This window comes from Nestor notabilis, unplaced genomic scaffold, assembly GCF_000696875.1.
Source record: "Nestor notabilis isolate BGI_N333 unplaced genomic scaffold, ASM69687v1 scaffold13548, whole genome shotgun sequence".
NCBI classification, from domain to species: Eukaryota; Metazoa; Chordata; class Aves; order Psittaciformes; family Psittacidae; genus Nestor; species Nestor notabilis.
Window position 1 is genome coordinate 4,191 of NW_009941616.1, and position 18,937 is coordinate 23,127.

Below are 18,937 nucleotides of genomic sequence, written 5' to 3' on the forward strand. Positions count from 1 at the left end.
CACAGCTTCTTCCCCATGCACAAAAAGGGGGTTTGCTGTAGCTTGCCACCAGCTCTTTGGAAGAAGACCAAACCTCCCTTTTCCACTCCTCCACTCCGCATTGAGCTGACCTGGACAGCATTGACTTTCATCAGGAATTCCACTGTCTTCATGAAGATAGTGCAGGGAGGTTGTCCAAGTCCTGAACCAGGGGACGGTGCTGCAAAAAAACGTGTTCCCATCAGTCCCAGGGTGGGCTTTGTATTTCAAAAGCAAGAGCAGGGGCTGAGACCCTGTCGGGGACAGAGGAATCCCAGCAACAGAGTATGAAACCCAGGAGGTGGCAGGGGGGGCTGAAGCAAGGATTAACTCAGTGTTTCAGTGTTTCTTTCTGAAAGGTTTAAGTTTCGTAAGAAATGATGCTTTAGACCCACTAACTTTCCAGTCCAAGCTCAGAGGAAGAAAAGGTTGGAATTTATGAGGGAAGCTTGTCACAGATAATTACTGTGAGGCCCTGGCCTCCCCAAACCAACCCAGCGGGGCCCAAAGCACCGAGCGGGGCCCAAAGCACCCAGCGCTGCCATCTCTTTGCCACCCCTTGGAGAGTGGAGCTGTAGAGGAGGCAAATCCCACAACAGATGACCAGGGGAGACTCATAGAGACAGTTTAAGAGTTGGCATCTCAGGAGGAAGACATCCAAGCAGCCAATAAAGGCCACTGGGTGCACTGACGTGTAGGGGGAGAGCTGCGTTCACCCGCTGGCTGTCTGTCCTGAGATGTGCTGCTCTGAAAATCAGAATGAACTTGCTTTGTCTGGAGATTCCCAGCTAGGGAGAGAAAACAAGCCGTGATGTCTTGCCTTGGCATCAGGAGGGCCACGGCTCAGTGCTCCCAAGATACTCCCCTTCATCCCCATACCTTTCGGGGCTGCCTCTGGTGCAGTTGCCTCTTCCTTGGGTGCCACACAGGCTGGGGCAGGCTCCATCACCTTTGGCAGTTTGTCAGCAGAGCCATTTGGAACCTTCTCTGCAATAAAACCCCCAACAACTACTAGATGCAAACAGTTTGCCATAAACTGCCCAGTTTGGAGCATTCTGTGATTCTGCAGGAATGGGGAAGGGAGAAAATATCTACAAGATATTCAGAACTGGGAAGAAGTTTCTTTGTAGGAAGGCCTAGTGTTTCAAGTACAACACTACCATGTGAAGCTAGAAACAGGTATAAATGAGAATATGGAACTGGAACAGGTTGGCCCTAGCACAGGGTGCCCAGAGAAGCTGTGGCTGCCCCATCCCTGGCAGTGTTCAAGGCCAGGTTGGACACAGGGGCTTGGAGCAACCTGCTCTAGTGGAAGGTGTCCCTGCCCGTGGCAGGGGGCTGGAACTGGAGGAGCTTTAAGGTCCCTTCAACCCAAACCAGTCTGGGATTCTACAAATATCCCTTTCCTCACGAAAAGAAGGGGCCAAAAAAGGCATATGACATGAGGCATTGGGCATGGAGTGGTGGTAACAGTAAAAATAAAGCCAGCCAACATTTCCTGCAGCCTGGCCACATATTTGGGCCTTGGGACAGCAAGTCTTGGCTCAGGGTTAGACTGGACTCAGCAGGGCTCTAGAGGAAGCCTAATGTTCAGGATCACCACCCAGCAGCTGTTTTGCCCATGAATTGATGAGGCAGTGATTTCCAAGCTGCATTGGGAAGTCACAGCAACAGCTTTGATTAAAGCTAAACCTGGATAAGTCTCGTGTACAACTGGCTCAGGGGCAGCTCTGCCCTCCCAAAGCCTCCAGAAACACACTCCTATCCTGGCCGCCCTGTCTGCTTCCCACACATCAGTTTTATCAGTGGCACTGGGCTGGGGGAGAAAAGTAAGTGCAAACACTAGTCCCTCTAGTAGGCTGTGGGTAAGACAAGGCATGGGCTGTGCTTCTTTCAGAAAGCTTCATCATTTGAATCAGCACACTTGTGCTGTTGCTTCTCACTGGTGTAACTGTGGTCAGTCTACTCTAGCTCACAGACCACATCTTCCTTTAGCCTTTGTATCATGGTAGTGGTTTTAAACTAAAAGAGGGAGATTCAGACTGGATGTGAGGAAGAAATTCTTTACAATGAGGGTGGTAAAACAGTGGCACGGGTTGCCCAGAGAGGTGGTGGATGCCCCATCCCTGGAGACGTTCAAGGCCTGGCTGCATGTGGTTCTGGGCAACCAGTTGAAGATGTCCCTGCTCACTGCAGGGGGGTTAAACTAGATGAGCTTTGAAGAGCCCTTCCAACCCAAACCATTCTATGAATCTATTTCTCCTCTTAGAAATACTTAGAAGTGTCTCGTCCCCTTCCACTGTTCACCATCTCCCTCACTGCTCTGAGTCCCCTCCTTGCCACTGCTGGGGCACCTCCTGGTTTCACCAGCATTACCTGGCAAGTGGTCTTCTGGGCCTGGGCTGGGAGACCTCACACACCCAGCAGAAATGGGGTTTTTTTTACCTCCTTCTGCCTCAGCAGCCTCAGGGATATTCCTCTCCTTGGCGAGCTGTGCTTGCAGGAGCTTCTTAGCCTCACGGAAGGCCATTTCTGCCTGAATATTATTATCCTGCAGCTCATAAAACAAACCTATGTGAGACAGAAAGAGAAGTGTAAGCACACATCCAGCCTTAGCAAAATCATTCCCTTAGCCCTCAGCTAGAGAAGAGAGCAGCAGCAATGCTTGGCTCTAGAGGAATGCCTTGAGTGCACAGGCTGCTTGGTTTTGTACCTGAAAGCGTCCAGGCCACCACACTGGATGGCTCCAAGCAGCAGACATCCTCAAATAAAACCTCTGCCTCTTCATCGTGCTGCAGCATGGCAGCTGTAATCCCACAGAGCAGCAAACTGGGGACAGGGACAGGCAGGTTAGCCTTGCAGGACACCCTCACACCTCCCCCCCCCCAGCCACCCACCAGGAGCATGCAGCACCTCTGGATGTGATTGGGATCCAGAGAAAGAGCCCGCTGGAAGCACTCATGGGCTTTGGTTGTTTCCTCGAGCAGGAGGCAGAACGCCCCATAGTCCAGCCAGCACTCGATGTTGTACTGGTCCTGAGCTACCCTCTAGACAAAAAAGACTATTGCTGGAGTGAGGAGTGCTGCAGTTGTGCTCAGCACACACAACGGCTGGAGATAATGCTGGAGTGACCACAGCTTTCCTCTGGCCACCCCAGCCCAGTTTACCAACAATCAAGCCCTTGTCTGTCACATGCCAGGATTTCCCTTAACTGGATTGTACTGGGCTTCCTCTAAACTTCCTTCAGCTAACACACATCCTCCAGCTTCAGTTGACATCCTCCTAGCTTCCTGTTGAGGGCCCAGTGTCCCCAGTACTGACACTGCATGCCTTTAGGACCAGTTCATCCCATTTGCCCTGGGCTCGAGGCTGACACCCTCAGTGACCTGGCCAGGCCCTGTCTCACATCCTCCAGAGAGCAGCGTCTCCCTAGAAAAACCCTCACATGTGTACAGCCTGAGTATCCTGGTCACGTTCTCCTCCTTTCTCCCTGCACAACAGTCAGGGTTGTCAGCAGCACGGGCCCCACACTGGCTGCCAGCCCAGACACATGGGAGATGGGCAGTAAAGAACAGGGGCTCCTTCACCTGCTGGTGGTAGAGAGATGCCAACTTGTAGTCCTTGATGACTTGAGCCTCATGAGCAAAGAGCCCGAGCTGCTTCTGTGTCATGAGGGATGGAGGGGCAGAAGGAGCAGCTTCCTCAAACAGCAGCTGTAAGGAGCAAGACAGAGTGTTACCTTGGGGAGGGTGAGAATGGTTCGTCCCAGTATAAAAGCAGTCCCCAGTCTGGCACCGCACCAAATACAGCCTGGTATGGCTGAGGCTGGGTGGGTTGAATGGCAAGATGCCCTGTCCTGTGGTGGGACACATTCTGTTATTCCCAGGTACTTCTGCCACACAGAGACAGTGAAAATTCACTATTTGCAGTTCACAGAATCGTGAGAGAATCCCAGACTGGTTTGGGTTGAAGGGACCTTAAAGCTCATCCAGTTCCAACCCCCTACCATGGGCAGGGACACCTTCCACTAGAGCAGGTTGCTCCAAGCCCCTGTGTCCAACCTGGCCTTGAACACTGCCAGGGATGGGGCAGCCACAGCTTCTCTGGGCAACCTGTGCCAGCGCCTCAGCACCCTCACAGGGAAGAACTTCTGCCTAAGAGCTCATCTCAGTCTCCTCCGCCTCTGAATATGGCTTGAGGCCCACATGTGATAACTGCAGCAAAGGAAAGCATGAGCCTGTGTCTGTCTCGAAGGCAAAAGTCACAGGGCTTTCACTAGATGCAGTGTCTAGCCCTGGATCCTAGTGAAGTCATATCCAAGGTTTCTCCCTACCTGGTTCAGGGCAATGTGCATCTGGTCCACGAGGTACACGTAGAGCTCACTGAGGAATGCCTGGAATTGCTCCTGGCTCTCAAACGCTGTGGTCTTCAGGTATTTCTCCCTCACAATCTTCACTACAGCATACTGTGGAGACATGAGACTGTTGGACAAGGCAAGTCCCTCTGCGCCCCCCTCCAGCTCTGTAATCATACAAAGCCACAACACACTGTGCCTGAAGGTCCTACTTAGTTCTGAGGAAGAATTCCAGCCCAGAACTGGTAAAAGCAAGCAGGGGTGAGTTCCTTTCGCACCTCCCAGTCCTGGCTCTCCCTGAGACACTGATGCCCCTTTAGGAACATGTGGGAAGGCTCGTCCTGGAGCTGAGAGAGGGGAACCCCTTTTTTCTGCCAGGGCAGACTGTGAGTGTGCAAGAACAGGTTTTGCCTTCCTCAGGCTAAGAGCATGGGGCAAATGGATATGACCAGCTTTGGAGTCTCCCACCATTGACAGTAATTATTCTTCTGGTGTGTGATCAAAGCATCATCCCCATGCCCTGCAACAGCCGCAGCTGGCAGGATGGCTTGTGGAGCCGCACGTTATGGAGCAGCAGTTCCTCACTGAGAAACTGCCAGGAGAAAACAAGTAGGGAAGTGAAAAGCACAAATGGACTCTACCTTTAGCTGTTCCTTAAAAGCAAAGTATTTGCCAGAGCTGTTGAGCTCAAAGTTGAGCTGACGCTTCTGTTCCTCCAGCGTTTGGTGGTCTGTCATTCCCTGGTCAGGCGGCTGCTTTCCAAAGAGTTCATGGCATTCATTTAGGATGGCAGCAGCAATGCTCGTGACGTGGTGGTGATAATCTTCCACAGCCTAGGAAACAAATAAAGAAATAATCACCCTTCACAAGGCACTCATGCATCAACCTTGAAATGGATTTGATTTCACCTCCCACAAACTCGACCTGAGGCAAGTCCCAGTTAGTCTGTCACTCACCCCTTCCTGTCCATGCCAGAGGGCTGTGAATACATCTACATGTAAACACAAAAGAGCTCCTTCATAATTAGATATTGCTCCTGCTATATTTTTCCTTCAGAACCCAGTATTTCAGTCATTGGTGTCCCTTCTGTAGCAGTATAATTGGCTGTAAGAAAAACTTATCTCATTTGCTGGAAGCCTCTTAAACCTGTGGGCAGCCCTCTTCAGCAGCCTCTAATCTCCATAATCTCAGTGGCAGAAGCTTCCATGTGCTGTGACAATCAAAATATATCACTGGGAGCACTCCAGACAGTCCAGCACAGATCAGTTCTGCAGCAGCCCTGGGGTCAGTTACTGTGGTGCTGCTCCTTCCCCACTGTGCTGTGAATTCACCATCGTCCAGGGGCCACCTGAGGACATTCTCCGACGGCTGCTCTGTGCGCACAGATGAACCAGCACTGTCAGACCATTTCCTGAGGATGTGTCACACACACAAAGGTCCTCAGATATTCTGGGTGACCTGAGAGTGCTCAGGGCTGATTCTGTTCATGTTTGTCTGGGTCTGAGAAAGCACATGGGCTAGTCTGAGACAAGAAACTGCTGGAACTGCCTGGGGGAAATGTAAGGTTTACCTCCTGAAAGGAGGTTGCAGTGAGGTGGTGGTTGGTCTCTTCTTCCAAGTAACAAGGGGTAGGACAAGAGGAAATGGTCTCAAGCTGTGCCAGGGAAGGTTTAGACCTGATATTAGGAACAGTTTCTTCCCCAAAGGGTTGTCAGGTGTTGGAACAGGCTGTCCAGAGCAGTGGTGGAGTCACCGTCCCTGGAAGTGTTCACAAACTGTGTAGATGAGGCCCTCAGTGACATGGGTTAGCGGTGGCCTTGGCAGTGCTGGGAAACAGTTGGACCTGATGATCTTAAAGGTCTTTTCTAATCTTGGTTGATTCTATGATTCTGAGGTTCTGGTAGCATCTTTCTTCAGTATCCTGTTTTCTTCCAAACACTCCCACTGCTGCCTTCCCTGCTTTTGCTACATCTCTCCTCTTCATATGGGCTGCGAACATGAGTGAAGCAGCCCAGGAATGATTTCCTAAGGCATGCTACTGTGAGGATAACATATCCAGAAGTTTCCTTTCTGTGTATTTCCTCTTCAAACCTCATCTGCGTGTTGCTGTGGGGCTAAGATTGAGAATGAAGGTTCTGTGTGAGAGAGATGAGGGCAGGATGAGGTGGCAGAGTGGTGGCAATGCCACATGCTCCTGCACATACCTTCTGGGCTCCTGAAGTCCGGGGAGGTAGCGGAGGGCGAGGAGGAATCATCTGCTTGACCCTGTCAGCAAGAAGACAGAAAAGATCAGCCTGAAGAATGTTCTCACTCTAAAGCCCAGGCCACCACTCCAGCAGTTCCCAACATGGCATGGTGTAGTTGTGGCAGGCATTGACCCCTCAGCACCATCCCAACCCTGGTTGTACCACTACTAGAGCTACAATGACCTTTCAAATACTAATCAAAACCCCATAGGGATTACCATAACTTTTACTAAGAGCTTATTAAAACTCTCGGTGTCAAAACAGTGTTAATTAATTGAGATTTTAATCAAGATTTCCTGCTTGATGATAACCAAAACACCTTCAGTCCTTAGGACACAATCCAGCCCACCAAGCAAAGGTGTGATGGCTCTTGCCCAACTAGCAAAGCAAATTGCAAGAGGCTGACAGAGGATTTTGGATGGAGCCGAAGAAAGAGAGCCACGCTTTGCTACTAAGGCATGTATTTAAACAGCCTTCCCAAAAAAGATCTGCTGACCTCCTCTGCAAGGACATATGTATGTGGCATCAGCTGGAGCTCCCCAAGGCTCAGAGCCCTTCCCATGACTCAGGAGGGTGGATTTTTCATGGCAGGTGAATGTGGAGGAATTACACTGAATTCGAGCAAGTTCCAGTTGAGTAGAAGTGGTATGAAAAGGGCCAGGAGAAGGTTCTACAGTGGTTCACCTTCCTCAACCTGTTCTTCCTAGGAGACAGCAGGCAGCACAGAAGATGGCACACATAATTTCCCTCCAAAGAATGGCTGCTGCTTTCTGTTTGAGAGACATACCACCTGCACTTGCCATACTTTACTCATTTGCTGCATTTTCTCTGTTTTATTCAATAAAATGATACATGCTAGACCTTTCCTAGACTGAAATGCAGCAGGGCTACCACTGGAGAGGAAGAAACTGCCTCAAATCAAACAGACAGTGTTTGAATCAAAGCAGCAGAGATGAGAGAGCAGCTCTGCAATGGATCAACTTGAAAACTGACACAAGAGCTGAGGAATGGGTAGAAGGTTGGGGGAAAAAACCTCCTGTAAATGTAAAAAACAGAAGACAGGGGAAGTTAGAGCAGTGCTACTCAGAGGAGTCCATGATGGTGGCCAGCCCTGACCAAGCAGCTGAACATCATATGCAAGAGGCAAGCACACAGGGATTAATGGGAAACAAAGCCCTGATGGGAACACAGGCACTGTTGTGCTGCTCTGGTGTCTCTCCTTTTGAGAGGAATAGCAGGGAGATGCCAGTTGGGATGAAGACAAGTGTTTTCCCAACACGGCAGATACCAGCTCTTAAGGAGTCTGGCCAAATCCTCCCCCTGATTCCAGTGGGCTTTGGCTCAGGCCCTCGCTTGGTCTGTATTGAGCCTTCCAAGGGGGAGCTTGCTTGCTGTGCAGCCCCGTTTCTACCCTGCAGAAAGGAGCTGTCAACCCCAGCATCACAGCAGGGCTTTACGCACCGTTCGGTGAGCTCCTCTCGCAGTCTCCTTGGTACCAAGGCCTTGTCCAGCTTTATCTCCATCACCAGGAACGTTCCTGCTTCAACATATTGCTATGAAGATAAATATTGCTGTCTCAGTGTCATGCTGTCTAGAGCCATTACAGCATGATAGAAGACTGAGCATATAGCTACAGATCTTCAGCAAATGCCCTTCAAGCTGCAGAGATACAGCTTGTTTTATAACCTCAGAATGATTTATTGCAGCAAAATTCAGCTCAAGAAACCAGTCTAGGAAAAATAAGGAGGCCCTGATAATCAATCTGCTTGCACAATGAAGCTGCATTTTCAGTGTTCTGAGGAAGAAGCCAAAATGTGAAGGAACCCTTCTAAATTTAGAGGGCCTTTCTAGCCTAGTGATAGACTGCCTTCCAGCTGGACGTCACTGGGAGGACTCCAGGACAGCACTGACGTAAAACATCCCTGGTCCAGATCACTCTTGAAGAATTTAATTGCATGCAAGGTGTGAGACACCAGCGTGGTGATGGTCTGGCAAGTCTTTCCTTCTCTTTGGAGATACATAATTACCTGTCCTTCAGGGTTGAGATGCATGGCATTTTCCGCTTCTCCAGTGCCATTTGGCAACTGGATTTTGGGCGTGTGGGACATCTGTTGAAGAAGAAGAAGAAAAGATGTGTCTTGTTTGAGATTCAGTAAGCCTCACACTTTCGCATGTCCAGGGCGTGAGTTGGACATTTCAGGCAGCAAGTATTGATAATGCTATCTCCCAAAGATAATGAGCATCTCTCAGTTGGCTGAGGCACCCCAGCATCAGTCCCTGGTTCCTCCAGCTACCTCTGATGGGGAAATGGATCAATGTGCCTCTCTAGACCTTACCTTCTTGTTGGTGCTTTTCTCTTTGTCTTCCTTCTGAGTCTTGCTGGGAGCAGCTCGGGTAAGGGGAGCACCGAACCCTAAGGTCCCCGAGCCCACCCGAGTCACACTGAGCTGCCTCCTGACATCCCGGAAAACGCTGTGCTGACTTTTGGTCTGCAAAAACAGAAGGAACAGAGAGATTTAAGGACCAGACTAGAGCTTCCCCACGCCTTTGCCTTAACCTCTCACACCACAAAACACATTGTCAGGGTCCTATACACATTAAGAAGCTATGCAACCTTATCCTCCCCTCCTAGGAGTTTAGCTGTGGTGCTCAGGGCCAGCTCTGATACCACATGGCTGTGAAGCCTCAGGTCAGACTATGAAACAAGCTGCCTGAGAACATCCCTGTAGGGTCTCCCTGTCTTCTCTCAAGAGCTGCATTTCCACTGAGCACAGGCCCTTGATTCTTGCTTTAGCTATGTGTTAGATAGGCTGGAACCCAGCCCTGGGCTGCCCAGATCCTGATCTGCTGGCCTGAATTCCTGGCTTGAACTTGGACTTGCCTCACGGCTGTGGACCTGCCTGGTGGTGTAGACTGTTGGATGAACGTGACTACACTCCCCACATCTGCTCAGCAATTTTTTGGGTGCCCCCACCCTCCCTGCAGTGACTCTCAGCTCCTGCCTCACCTTCTGGTGTGGAGCAGCTTCCCTGACACACATGAAGGAGCAGGTTTGGCAGATTGTTTACACACTGTTTGACCACAGAGAGGTTGTTCCCTCTCATCATTGTTATGTGAACTGGGCTAGCAAGAGCAGAGGGGGATCCTGGGAAGAAGGTGGAGCAGCTATACCTAGACCACCTAGACCAAGGAACAGTCCAAAGCATCCACAAAACCAGAGGATGAGAGTGACAGAGTGTCACTTCACTGTGACAGATAAATGCTCCAGGACAAATAGAACAATGCAGCCACGAGGCCATTATTCACATGGATGAAGCAGAGACCATCAGAGAGCTGTGTGCTCAGCTCTGCTTTGCCACAGCCAGCAGTGGAGGCAGGCAGAAGGCCTGTAATTCACTCAACTCCTGTGGCCTGGGCAGCAGCACTCCAGGGAATGTGGGCAGAAAAACCAGGTCTGTGTATCTGCTGTCCTGAAACAAGCTCAGGTTTGTTCTGGGAGTGCTGGGGGAAAATGGAGATGTAGCTGTCACTCTTAATAACAGAGGGGGGAGAAAGGCAAAGACAAATAAACCTCCATGAGCTATAGCTGAAAGAGCTCCAGTGGCAGGTTTTTTTTGGCTGTTGCCTGGGGTAACGCCATCCTTTTAAAGCCACTGTTTGCTTTTCCCAGCAACACAGTTCATTTGCCCATGTTCCAGACTGGGGAGAGAGGAGCATTCTTACAGCTCTCCCTGCTCAGCTGCTGGCAGAGAAAGGAGTGGAGTGAGATTCAGAGCCTCTCTCTGCCCCCAAACCTGCTCATGCATGCCCAGAAATCCCCTGCCTTTGAGAAGTCTACACCTAAAAGCTTGTCTCATTATTTTTCTCCATCATCAGAAAGGCAGTGAAGTTTCAGAGTCAGCCTCTGAGTACCACACTGCCATGTGCCTGCTCCCAAACTCCACCATGTGCAAACCCAGCTGCAGAGCTAGGGCTGAGCCTGGCTGTCTGGTCTTCTCTCACCTTCTCAAACACTTTGCTGTCTTGGTAGGCACAGACACGAAAAGCGCCTCGGATCTGCTTCACACCAGGGCAGAGCAAAGGCATCATGTTGACATATGCCACACCATGGAAGGAAATCTGCTTTTCCTCATCTCCCTGGAAACACAGAACAAGGGACTGAGACACTGAACAGACTGTGATTCTCTGTAAGGAAACAAGGTCACCAATCCCATTAAGAAGAGGCCACAGAGCAAACTGCTGCACTGATGAGGCAGCGACTCTCTGTCATTGGCATACAGCCGAGACGACCTGGATGAATACACTGGAGTCATTCAATATGTAGAATATCAATTCAATCCCAGTGCCTGCAGGGCAGCTTTTCTCTCCCATGCCATTCCTCAGGATGGTCTTTTTGAGACACAGCTGTAAGATTATCAACTGTGTGGTTAGAAATCCAAGTGACCCTACCAGAGGTGTGCATCCCTGACAGGAATCAGGCAGCTTAAGGAGGTCTGAGTGTCTGGGCTAGCAGCAGACTGGTGAGGGTAAGGGAGAAGAGTCTCCATCCTGGCACCAGTGAGTGCTGAAAGGAATTTAGACCAACTTAAATGACTTTGGCCTGAAACAGGTTAAGACCTTTCACACAACCAGCTGTCAGGAACAGAACCATTAGCTAAAGGGCTGTTTCTTCATTAAATCACCCCAGTTTCTGTGCAAAAGCACAATTTATTTACACCCAAGAGAGAAGGCATGGATTTTTTCAAGATGTCCAACCCCATTGGCTTCAGGTAAGCTCACTGAATTACCTTAATTCCCAGAAAGCTCCCTCTCCCTGACCCCTTCCCACTGGGCTGCCACGGACCATCAGCCAGAGCTCTGCATGCTATAAGGAAAAAGTATGATCCTTTGTCTATTTAACAGCTCTGTAAGGCTGATTAATCCCTTCACAAAGCCTCTAGCTCTCTGACTCGCTCTGCCTGGTTCAAGGCTGGTTTTGGTATTACAAAGGCATTGAAAGGAAAATGCTCAATAACACCATGCTGCTCCATAAGCCAGAACAACACATCCCTCCCCACTTCACCTTGTCAGCTTTGCTGGTTTTCCCTTTGCTGGGTAAGGCCACAGATATCCTGCAGACCTCCACAGGCCAATACTGGCACTCTGCTATGCGCTTCTGCAGGCTGAACACAAAGGAGGGCACTGAGAAGAGGCAGAAATCAAGCTGGAGAGCCACATCACCCTCCTTTCTGCCCCAAAACATCCCCCCTTGGGTTTGCTTCCACCCGCTCCCGTGGGACACAGCAAACACCCTCCAGCCACTGGAACATGGGTGCTTTGGGGCAGGCTCAGGACATTCTCTTCTCCATCCGCCACTGTGTGCACTTATGGCACAAGCAGCTATAAAACAATCATGACAGCAACAGGCTGGGTTTCTTCTCTTCCCTGACTACTTCAGAAATGAAATGAATATGAACGAACATGATGAACTTTGGTACAAATCCTGAATTGCTCAGAGCAAACGGACCCTGAGCTCCCATTCAATGTGCTTGGTAACTCCGAAATCAGCAGGCAGGTGCTGATGAAAGTGTAGAGGGAAAAGACTTAAACATCAAACCAGATAGAAGGGAATATTTTCACATGAGGAGTAATTTGGCTGTGAAGCTCACAACCACGATGCAGCTGAGGCCAAGAACAAAGCAGGATTCAAAGAGAAATGGGATACTCATTCTTATCTTAAGAATGTCTAAAGCCACTAAAAGTAACATTTATCCAATAAAAAAGCACATGAAGAGTGCCCACATGACATGAAAGTTTTTTAATGTACTGGGAATTCAGCAAAACTTAATTAGCAGCTCAGAGGAGAGCTGTGTGGGCCACTCTCCTCCATAACTCTGCTGCCCTTTCCTTCAAGCAGAGGAAACAGTCACCACCTCCAGTTGCTGGCAGCATGAGCTGGAGACAGCAGCTCAGGCAGTTCATCTTCTCCCACTGTAGCAGAACTAAGCTGCTGACAGCAGTTAAAGGCAGATACCTGTTCCCTTGCTCATGTGAACACTGCTGGCCAACAGCAAGCCACAGGAGCCATGGGAGGTGAGGCAGAGCCAAGCTTTGATCATGTAAGAGGTCTGAGAGCACCTGCATCTTGCTGCTCCCTGCCTTAGGTTACTCTATGAATGAGTGCATTCTGGGGTGGTTTAACCCCACTGTTCCATGCTGGAAGGGGAGTTCTCTGGACCCTTACGTGACTACTGCAGCAGGATCCAGGTAACAACGACTTTCCATGTCCCACACAACTCTCTTCATGCTTTCTGCTTGGGTCCTAAATTCCCTGTCCTGTGAGAAACAACGCATGGTCAGAGCCAGGACAGCAATCTACATCATTCCCAAAATGTTCCCTGGGGGAGAATGGGAGTCAGACAGAGGAGTCCAACTCACCATCACCATAGCAGAGTAAGTGAGCAGCCCCTCCTGCAGACACCAGAGCCCATTCATACTAGAAGCCTGGCTCACAAGGAGATGACACAACTCCCAGCCCAACAGCTGAGGGCTGGGTGGCTTTCTGGGCACCAGACCTGCCACATGGTCCCTCAGAACTCTCCTCTGCTGTCATAGGGGAACCTTCCCTGTGTCTGCACACTGCACAGAGCACCAACCACCCGCTTCCTCCTCTATCAAGTCTCTGTAAGTCTTCCTCAGTCCCTTCAGTGAGACCTGCTGGTACTCTCCCAGCCATGACACTGCCAGTCCTTCCTCACCTCTCCTTTGTTGAGCTCTCCATCCTCATCCTCATAGGGACCACCAACAATGAAGGAGTTGGGTATGTTCAGAGCGCCAGGGGCCATAATGTTAGCAAGGGGCCACTTTTTGGGCCGGGGTAATGGCTCTTTCTCACCAGCAAGCTTCAGGATGCCATTCTTGAAGAGCAAGGGGAGTTCTTTCTAGAGAAAGATGAGAATGAATGGACTTGCATTTCCAACATGAGCAGGAGCAAGTGCCAACTGCACCAAGCTGGGTCTAACAAAGCAAAGCAGCAATGCAGGGGCCTGGCTTGGAAAACCCACTCCACCACAGACAAAATGGAAGAAAACCAAACAGCCATGTGGAAAAGAACCTGTCATTTCAATCCAAATCTTGCTAAGCAGAACTTGTTTTGTGTTCAAGAGATACATCACACCACAGAGACCCTAAGCACCCATAGCAGAGGCTGCTGTTGCACAGGGACAGGAGTTATACACCTCATGGGCCTTGTTCCATGCTGCATAGTGTGGGAGAACACTCTACTCTGAAGCAGCCAAAACCCATCTCACTGTGCCAGGACTGTTCCTCACCTCCCCAGTTGCTGGCACTTGCAAGCAAGCCATGTAGTTTTGCAGGGGTCCTGTGGCAGCAAACGCTTCAGGGATAGAATAAGCTGCCTCCAGTGTGATGCTCAGGAAGTTACCGTTTGAAAGCTGCATGGCAGTCAGCAGAGGCTCTTTGGTGCTCACTGTCACTTCAAGGCCACCCTAGGAGACAAGGATAAAGCAGAGCCAGTACCTAGACAGTTGTAACACTCCTGCTCTTGAGGGAGAAGCCAGCAGAAACCCAAGGCCAGAATGTACGACGCTGTCTTCTTCCTCACCTCAGATGTGAGAGAGAACAGACCAGCTCAGGAAAGGAATTTTACGATGGGTTTGTCTGAACTGTGGTGATTTGCCTTTTTAAATTGGAGCCTGCTCAAGGCAGAGCACATGCTCCATGGGTCTCATAAAATGAGCCAGGGAGAAAGAGTCAGGGTCTCATAAAATGAGCCACAGCAAAAGAACATCAGAGATGAAATGATTTTTCCCCAGTGATTCAGAGCATGCTGAGCCAGGGCCACACTTTGACTCTACCCTCAGTCTTAATTAGCTGTCCCAACCCGATGGATGGTGTGCGGCAAAAACCAGCTGCTCAGCATTTACTATCTCTCCTCCCTAATAAGAGCCCCTCTCATACGTACTGTGTAACTCCTCTTAGATAGAGAGAAGTTAATGTAATCCCCTCCCCTCCAATTTGCTGGTGGTGCTAACTGCAGGCAGGCTCGGAGCAAAATGAAACACATTTTCCCAGTCTCATGCTTTATTCACCGGGTACTTTTCAACCAGCTGAATGAAAAAGGACCTTGCGGGGAAGGCAGTCAGAGCTGGTACAATAACAGACTCTGAGATATTTTATCCACAGAGAGGAAGGCTAATCAAGCCAGGCAGCTAATCCTGCCATTCTCTTTCTGGGTTATCAGCACTGGGCTTTCCATCTGGAATGGTTTTTTACAGAGTGATTTGGTGGCTGCACACATTAACATTTCCTAGCACGACTTCACCTGTCATAGGCAACAAGGGACAGACGTCAAAAGGAGTAGGAAAGGCCTCCAAGCTGGTAACATATAGGGCTTGTAACATCTGTGATGAGCCAGGTGGCTGAGTCACGCTTGTCTTCCCATTAAAAACCAGCACAGAGCTGAAGGAGCAAAGAAACAGTTCCAGATTCCACATACCTTGGCCTCTGGGTGAAGGTTCTCTGATGGAGAGGTAGGCACTGCATATAAAGGAGCTGTGACCTGAAATGAACATTGTCCTGGGAAGAAACAGGAATGAGAGAGCACAGAGTGAGACCCTCTATAGGGAAATGCCAAGCTACTGATGACATCCCCTCTTCCCCAAACCCAGCCTCCTACAGGTGCTATGAAGAGCATTTTGTCAAAAGGAGGGAAGTGCTTAGGGTGGTGATGCTCTGGAACAGGCTGCCCAAAGAAGTGGTAAATGCCCCATCCCTGGCAGTGTTCAACGCCAGGTTGGACAGAGCCTTGGGCGACATGGTCTAGTGTGAGGATTCTCTGCCCATTGCAGGGGGTTGGAACTGGATGATCTTAAGGTCCTTTCCAACCCAAACCATTCTATGATTCTATGATGCTATTCCTTTGCCAGGGATCCATAAACAAAGATCCAAAAGTGCCAGGGAGTAAAAAATGGTTACAGAGGCTGTGGAAGTCAGTGTTGTACCTTGCAGTAGAGGTAGAAGGTCTACCACAGCTTGACCAAGAGATGTGGTCCTCTCCTTCTGTTTCTTGTCCTTTTGCAACATTTCTATCACTGTCACTAGAGAGATAAAAAAGAGAGGAGTCGGCAGTTTCTCAGACAACTTCAGACTAGCAGTTCAGGGGTTGAAAAGGGTCTGTGTCAGCTCTGGCATGTGCTCCTACTCCATCTCTGACAAGGGCTGACAAGAACAGTGAAGCCAAGGAGCACAGGCCAACATGAAAGGGGACCCTTCCAGCTGGCAGAGACGGGGACAGAAGCTCTGAGACCCTGCCACCACTGCAGTGCTATTCTTAATGTGTGACTCCTGCAGTCAGTCACAGCAGGCAGGCTGAGCAGGACAGGGCAGCTGGTGACTCCCACCTCCAACCAGGGACATCCAGGTACTTACAGAGTACAGGGGTTTGTGCAATGTCATCCAGGGAGTTGGGCCCATCGGGGCTGCACTCAAAGCTGGTTGTGAAATTGTAGTCTGCTGTCCCATTTGGCAGGACATCAGTCCTGGAAGACTGTCCCACGATCACTCCGTTGTACTCCACACACACTGAAGTGACTGTCACATCACTTTTGAGAGTTTTCTGTCAAAAAAAGGCACATTAAGCAGCTGGCTCTGAGGCAACAGCTCTAGGATCAAAGTTGCCTCTGGCAGGCAGCTCACTTCAGTGCACAGGACAGGGTTCTCCAGTGGGGTCTTTGGTTGTTCCCTACAGGAATGGGGAAGAGGAGCAGAGCTTGGCCATGCCAAGACCTCGGCCATGCCAAGACCTCAGCCTTCCCTGTCTTTTAGGAGGGAGCTTTCCTGCTCCACCATGCTGTGACACCCCAGGGATTATCAAGAACTGCAGCAGCTGGGAGGGAGAGGTCCAGGCTTCACCCCAGGAAAGGCAATGAAAGACACATCTGAAGCAAATCCCAAAATACCCCACTGATAGGAGAAGGGGCAATGGGCTCAAACTTAAACAGGGGAGATTTAGGTTAGAGATGAGGAAGAAGGTCTTGCCTGTGAGGGTTCTTACGTGCTTTCCCAGTTGGCCCAGAGAAACTGTGGCTGCCCCATCCCTGGCAGTGTTCAAGGCCAGGTTGGACACAGGGGCTTGGAGCAACCTGCTCTAGTGGAAGGTGTCCCTGCCCGTGGCAGGGGGTTGAAACTGGGTGAGCTTTAAGGTCTCTTCAACCCAAACCAGTCTGGGATTCTGATATATTTGTGCTTCCAGGAAGCTCAAGACTTTTGCAGTCTCCTCAGCTACATGACTGAGCTGAGAGGGCATTTGTGTCTACCGCATGGCTGCCAATGGCCTGGAATGACAGAAGGGCTCCAGCAAGCTCTTTGGGGAGCTCTGCCATTTGTTGTTACACCACCTTCATACCACTTGCTTTAAGCAGAGATGAGGAGGTTTCAGTTTCAAGGAGGAACATGGTTTATTTCTCCATGCAGGGAGGAGCAGCCACCACCCTGAACATGGGGCTGTTGTACCCAAACCCAGCTTTTCTTTAGTCCTGAGCCACAGAGGTGCCTGACCTCCACAGGCCTCTCCTCAGCACCCTCCCTCCTTGTCGCTGGGGTAATGAGTTCCATTTCAAAAGGAGATTTCATTCACTTGGTTTTAATTTTCAGTCCTTCTCACTGCCTCCTTGAGCGTACATTTTATGAATGGCTAAACAGAAGAATCCAATTAACCTTTCCCTGTTCCATTAATTATCCTAGGCTCCTCTCTCATGCTTCTCTCCATTACCTCTAATTAAGCAGATTCCACACTTCTTACAGCTGGATATTTTTTGGCCAGAGACATTTCTCAAGATGGAGCAACAGGAAACCACAAAGCAACATTCCACATTCAATCTATCCTTTTTAGCATTGTTTTTCCTCCTCATACCTTACACTTCTCAACTAAGATGCTGTTTGCTGAATCTGTCAGTATGAGAGGTGCTCAAACACTACAATGTAGAAACCTCAAAACCACAACCCAGGGAGCTGCTTTCGGTTTGCTGGTTTTGCCTGCTGCTCAAGCAGAAGCAGGGATTTGCATTTTTCTCGTGGCAGCAGTAGCTGAACTTGTCCTCTGTACTCCCTCCTAAATGCCAGTTCTCCTAGAAGACTTTAAGGCCAACTGGGTGCATCCTGCAGCACATGGAAATCATGGGAGTCATGGTTTGATCAGAACCAGCCCATCATCCTCCCTCTAACTGCCCTGGAGCCACTGCCTTTTTAAAAATAGTCACCCTCTTGGTTTCAACATGATATAAACTGCTGTAACTGGGATGAAAATCCAAATTTACATCCAAAGTGAGATCTTTGGAAGTCTTTGTCTCACTGAAGCACATTTTTCACTGTGTTTTGCTTTAAAAAGCTGCCATTTACACACAGATAGGCGGAGAAGGCAGAGAGATTTCAACCCATCTCTGGAGCATTGCTGAGGAGGTGCATTCCCCAGCCTACATGAATCACAAGCCTTTACTCTGTGCAAACAAGTCCTCAGTGGGGAGGAGGAAGCCACAGTGTGGCATAGCTGAATCCATGATATTCCCACCACTCCTTCCTATAGCCTTATCACCTCACAGCTGTTCTCAAATAGGATCACAGCACACCACATCACTCTAGCCTTGTTTATTAAACCATTTTCAGAAGAGCTTTACCAGGTCCTGTGCCTTGAGCACTGTGATCTGTACTGGTGTTGGTTGTGACTCGCTGGAAACAGATACAGTGGACTCTTTCCTGGAAGGCAGCCCCGCAGAGACCTCCATGGCTCTGCAGGAAAAAGAATGAGGAAAAAAAATATGAAACTGCTCGATTCCTCTCCCAGAAGCGTCTGCAGGACCCAGCAGCCATGGTTGCTACTGTTATTCTGGGCCTGGCTGTCAAAACACCACTGAAAGCGCAGGGCTTTGTCAGTGAGAAAGCTCTCATGAGGAGCGTAGGGAGGACATGTAATGCCAAAATTATGCAGCTCAGTAAAAGGAACCCAGCTGCAGCTCCCAGCTCCTCCTGCACATGGAGAGGGTTTGGTATGAGTGCTGCTCCCAGCCAGGCTCACCCTAATGCAGCCTTAACCTGACAGAGGGGAGATTGAGATGAGCTCTGAGGCAGAAGCTCTTCCCTGGGAGGGTGCTGAGGTGCTGGCACAGGGTGCCCAGAGAAGCTGTGGCTGCCCCATCCCTGGCAGTGTTCAAGGCCAGGTTGGACACAGGGGCTTGGAGCAACCTGCTCTAGTGGAAGGTGTCCCTGCCCATGGCAGGGGGTTGGAACTGGGTGAGCTTTAAGGTCCCTTCCAACCCAAACTGTT

The 18,937-nt window shown here is 49.9% G+C and overlaps 1 protein-coding gene across 1 annotated transcript in view; it reads right to left on the minus strand.

Annotated features, from left to right (window-relative positions):
• The window catches only part of CFAP70 (cilia and flagella associated protein 70), a gene marked incomplete at both ends in the record, with an annotated part of 22,259 nt that extends 3,857 nt beyond the window's left edge, over positions 1 to 18,402 (minus strand). The window contains 21 exons of the mRNA XM_010020985.1: positions 111 to 199; positions 898 to 1,005; positions 2,395 to 2,589; positions 2,732 to 2,847; positions 2,932 to 3,065; positions 3,606 to 3,731; positions 4,352 to 4,483; positions 5,014 to 5,205; positions 6,577 to 6,637; positions 8,080 to 8,171; positions 8,646 to 8,726; positions 8,940 to 9,107; positions 10,621 to 10,755; positions 11,681 to 11,780; positions 12,842 to 12,933; positions 13,356 to 13,538; positions 13,929 to 14,105; positions 15,116 to 15,195; positions 15,621 to 15,716; positions 16,048 to 16,234; positions 18,291 to 18,402. Of these exons, the coding sequence (XP_010019287.1) occupies positions 111 to 199; positions 898 to 1,005; positions 2,395 to 2,589; positions 2,732 to 2,847; positions 2,932 to 3,065; positions 3,606 to 3,731; positions 4,352 to 4,483; positions 5,014 to 5,205; positions 6,577 to 6,637; positions 8,080 to 8,171; positions 8,646 to 8,726; positions 8,940 to 9,107; positions 10,621 to 10,755; positions 11,681 to 11,780; positions 12,842 to 12,933; positions 13,356 to 13,538; positions 13,929 to 14,105; positions 15,116 to 15,195; positions 15,621 to 15,716; positions 16,048 to 16,234; positions 18,291 to 18,402 (2,656 nt within the window). The remainder of the gene's footprint in view (positions 1 to 110; positions 200 to 897; positions 1,006 to 2,394; positions 2,590 to 2,731; positions 2,848 to 2,931; positions 3,066 to 3,605; positions 3,732 to 4,351; positions 4,484 to 5,013; positions 5,206 to 6,576; positions 6,638 to 8,079; positions 8,172 to 8,645; positions 8,727 to 8,939; positions 9,108 to 10,620; positions 10,756 to 11,680; positions 11,781 to 12,841; positions 12,934 to 13,355; positions 13,539 to 13,928; positions 14,106 to 15,115; positions 15,196 to 15,620; positions 15,717 to 16,047; positions 16,235 to 18,290) is intronic.
• Positions 18,403 to 18,937: the final 535 nt, after the last annotated feature.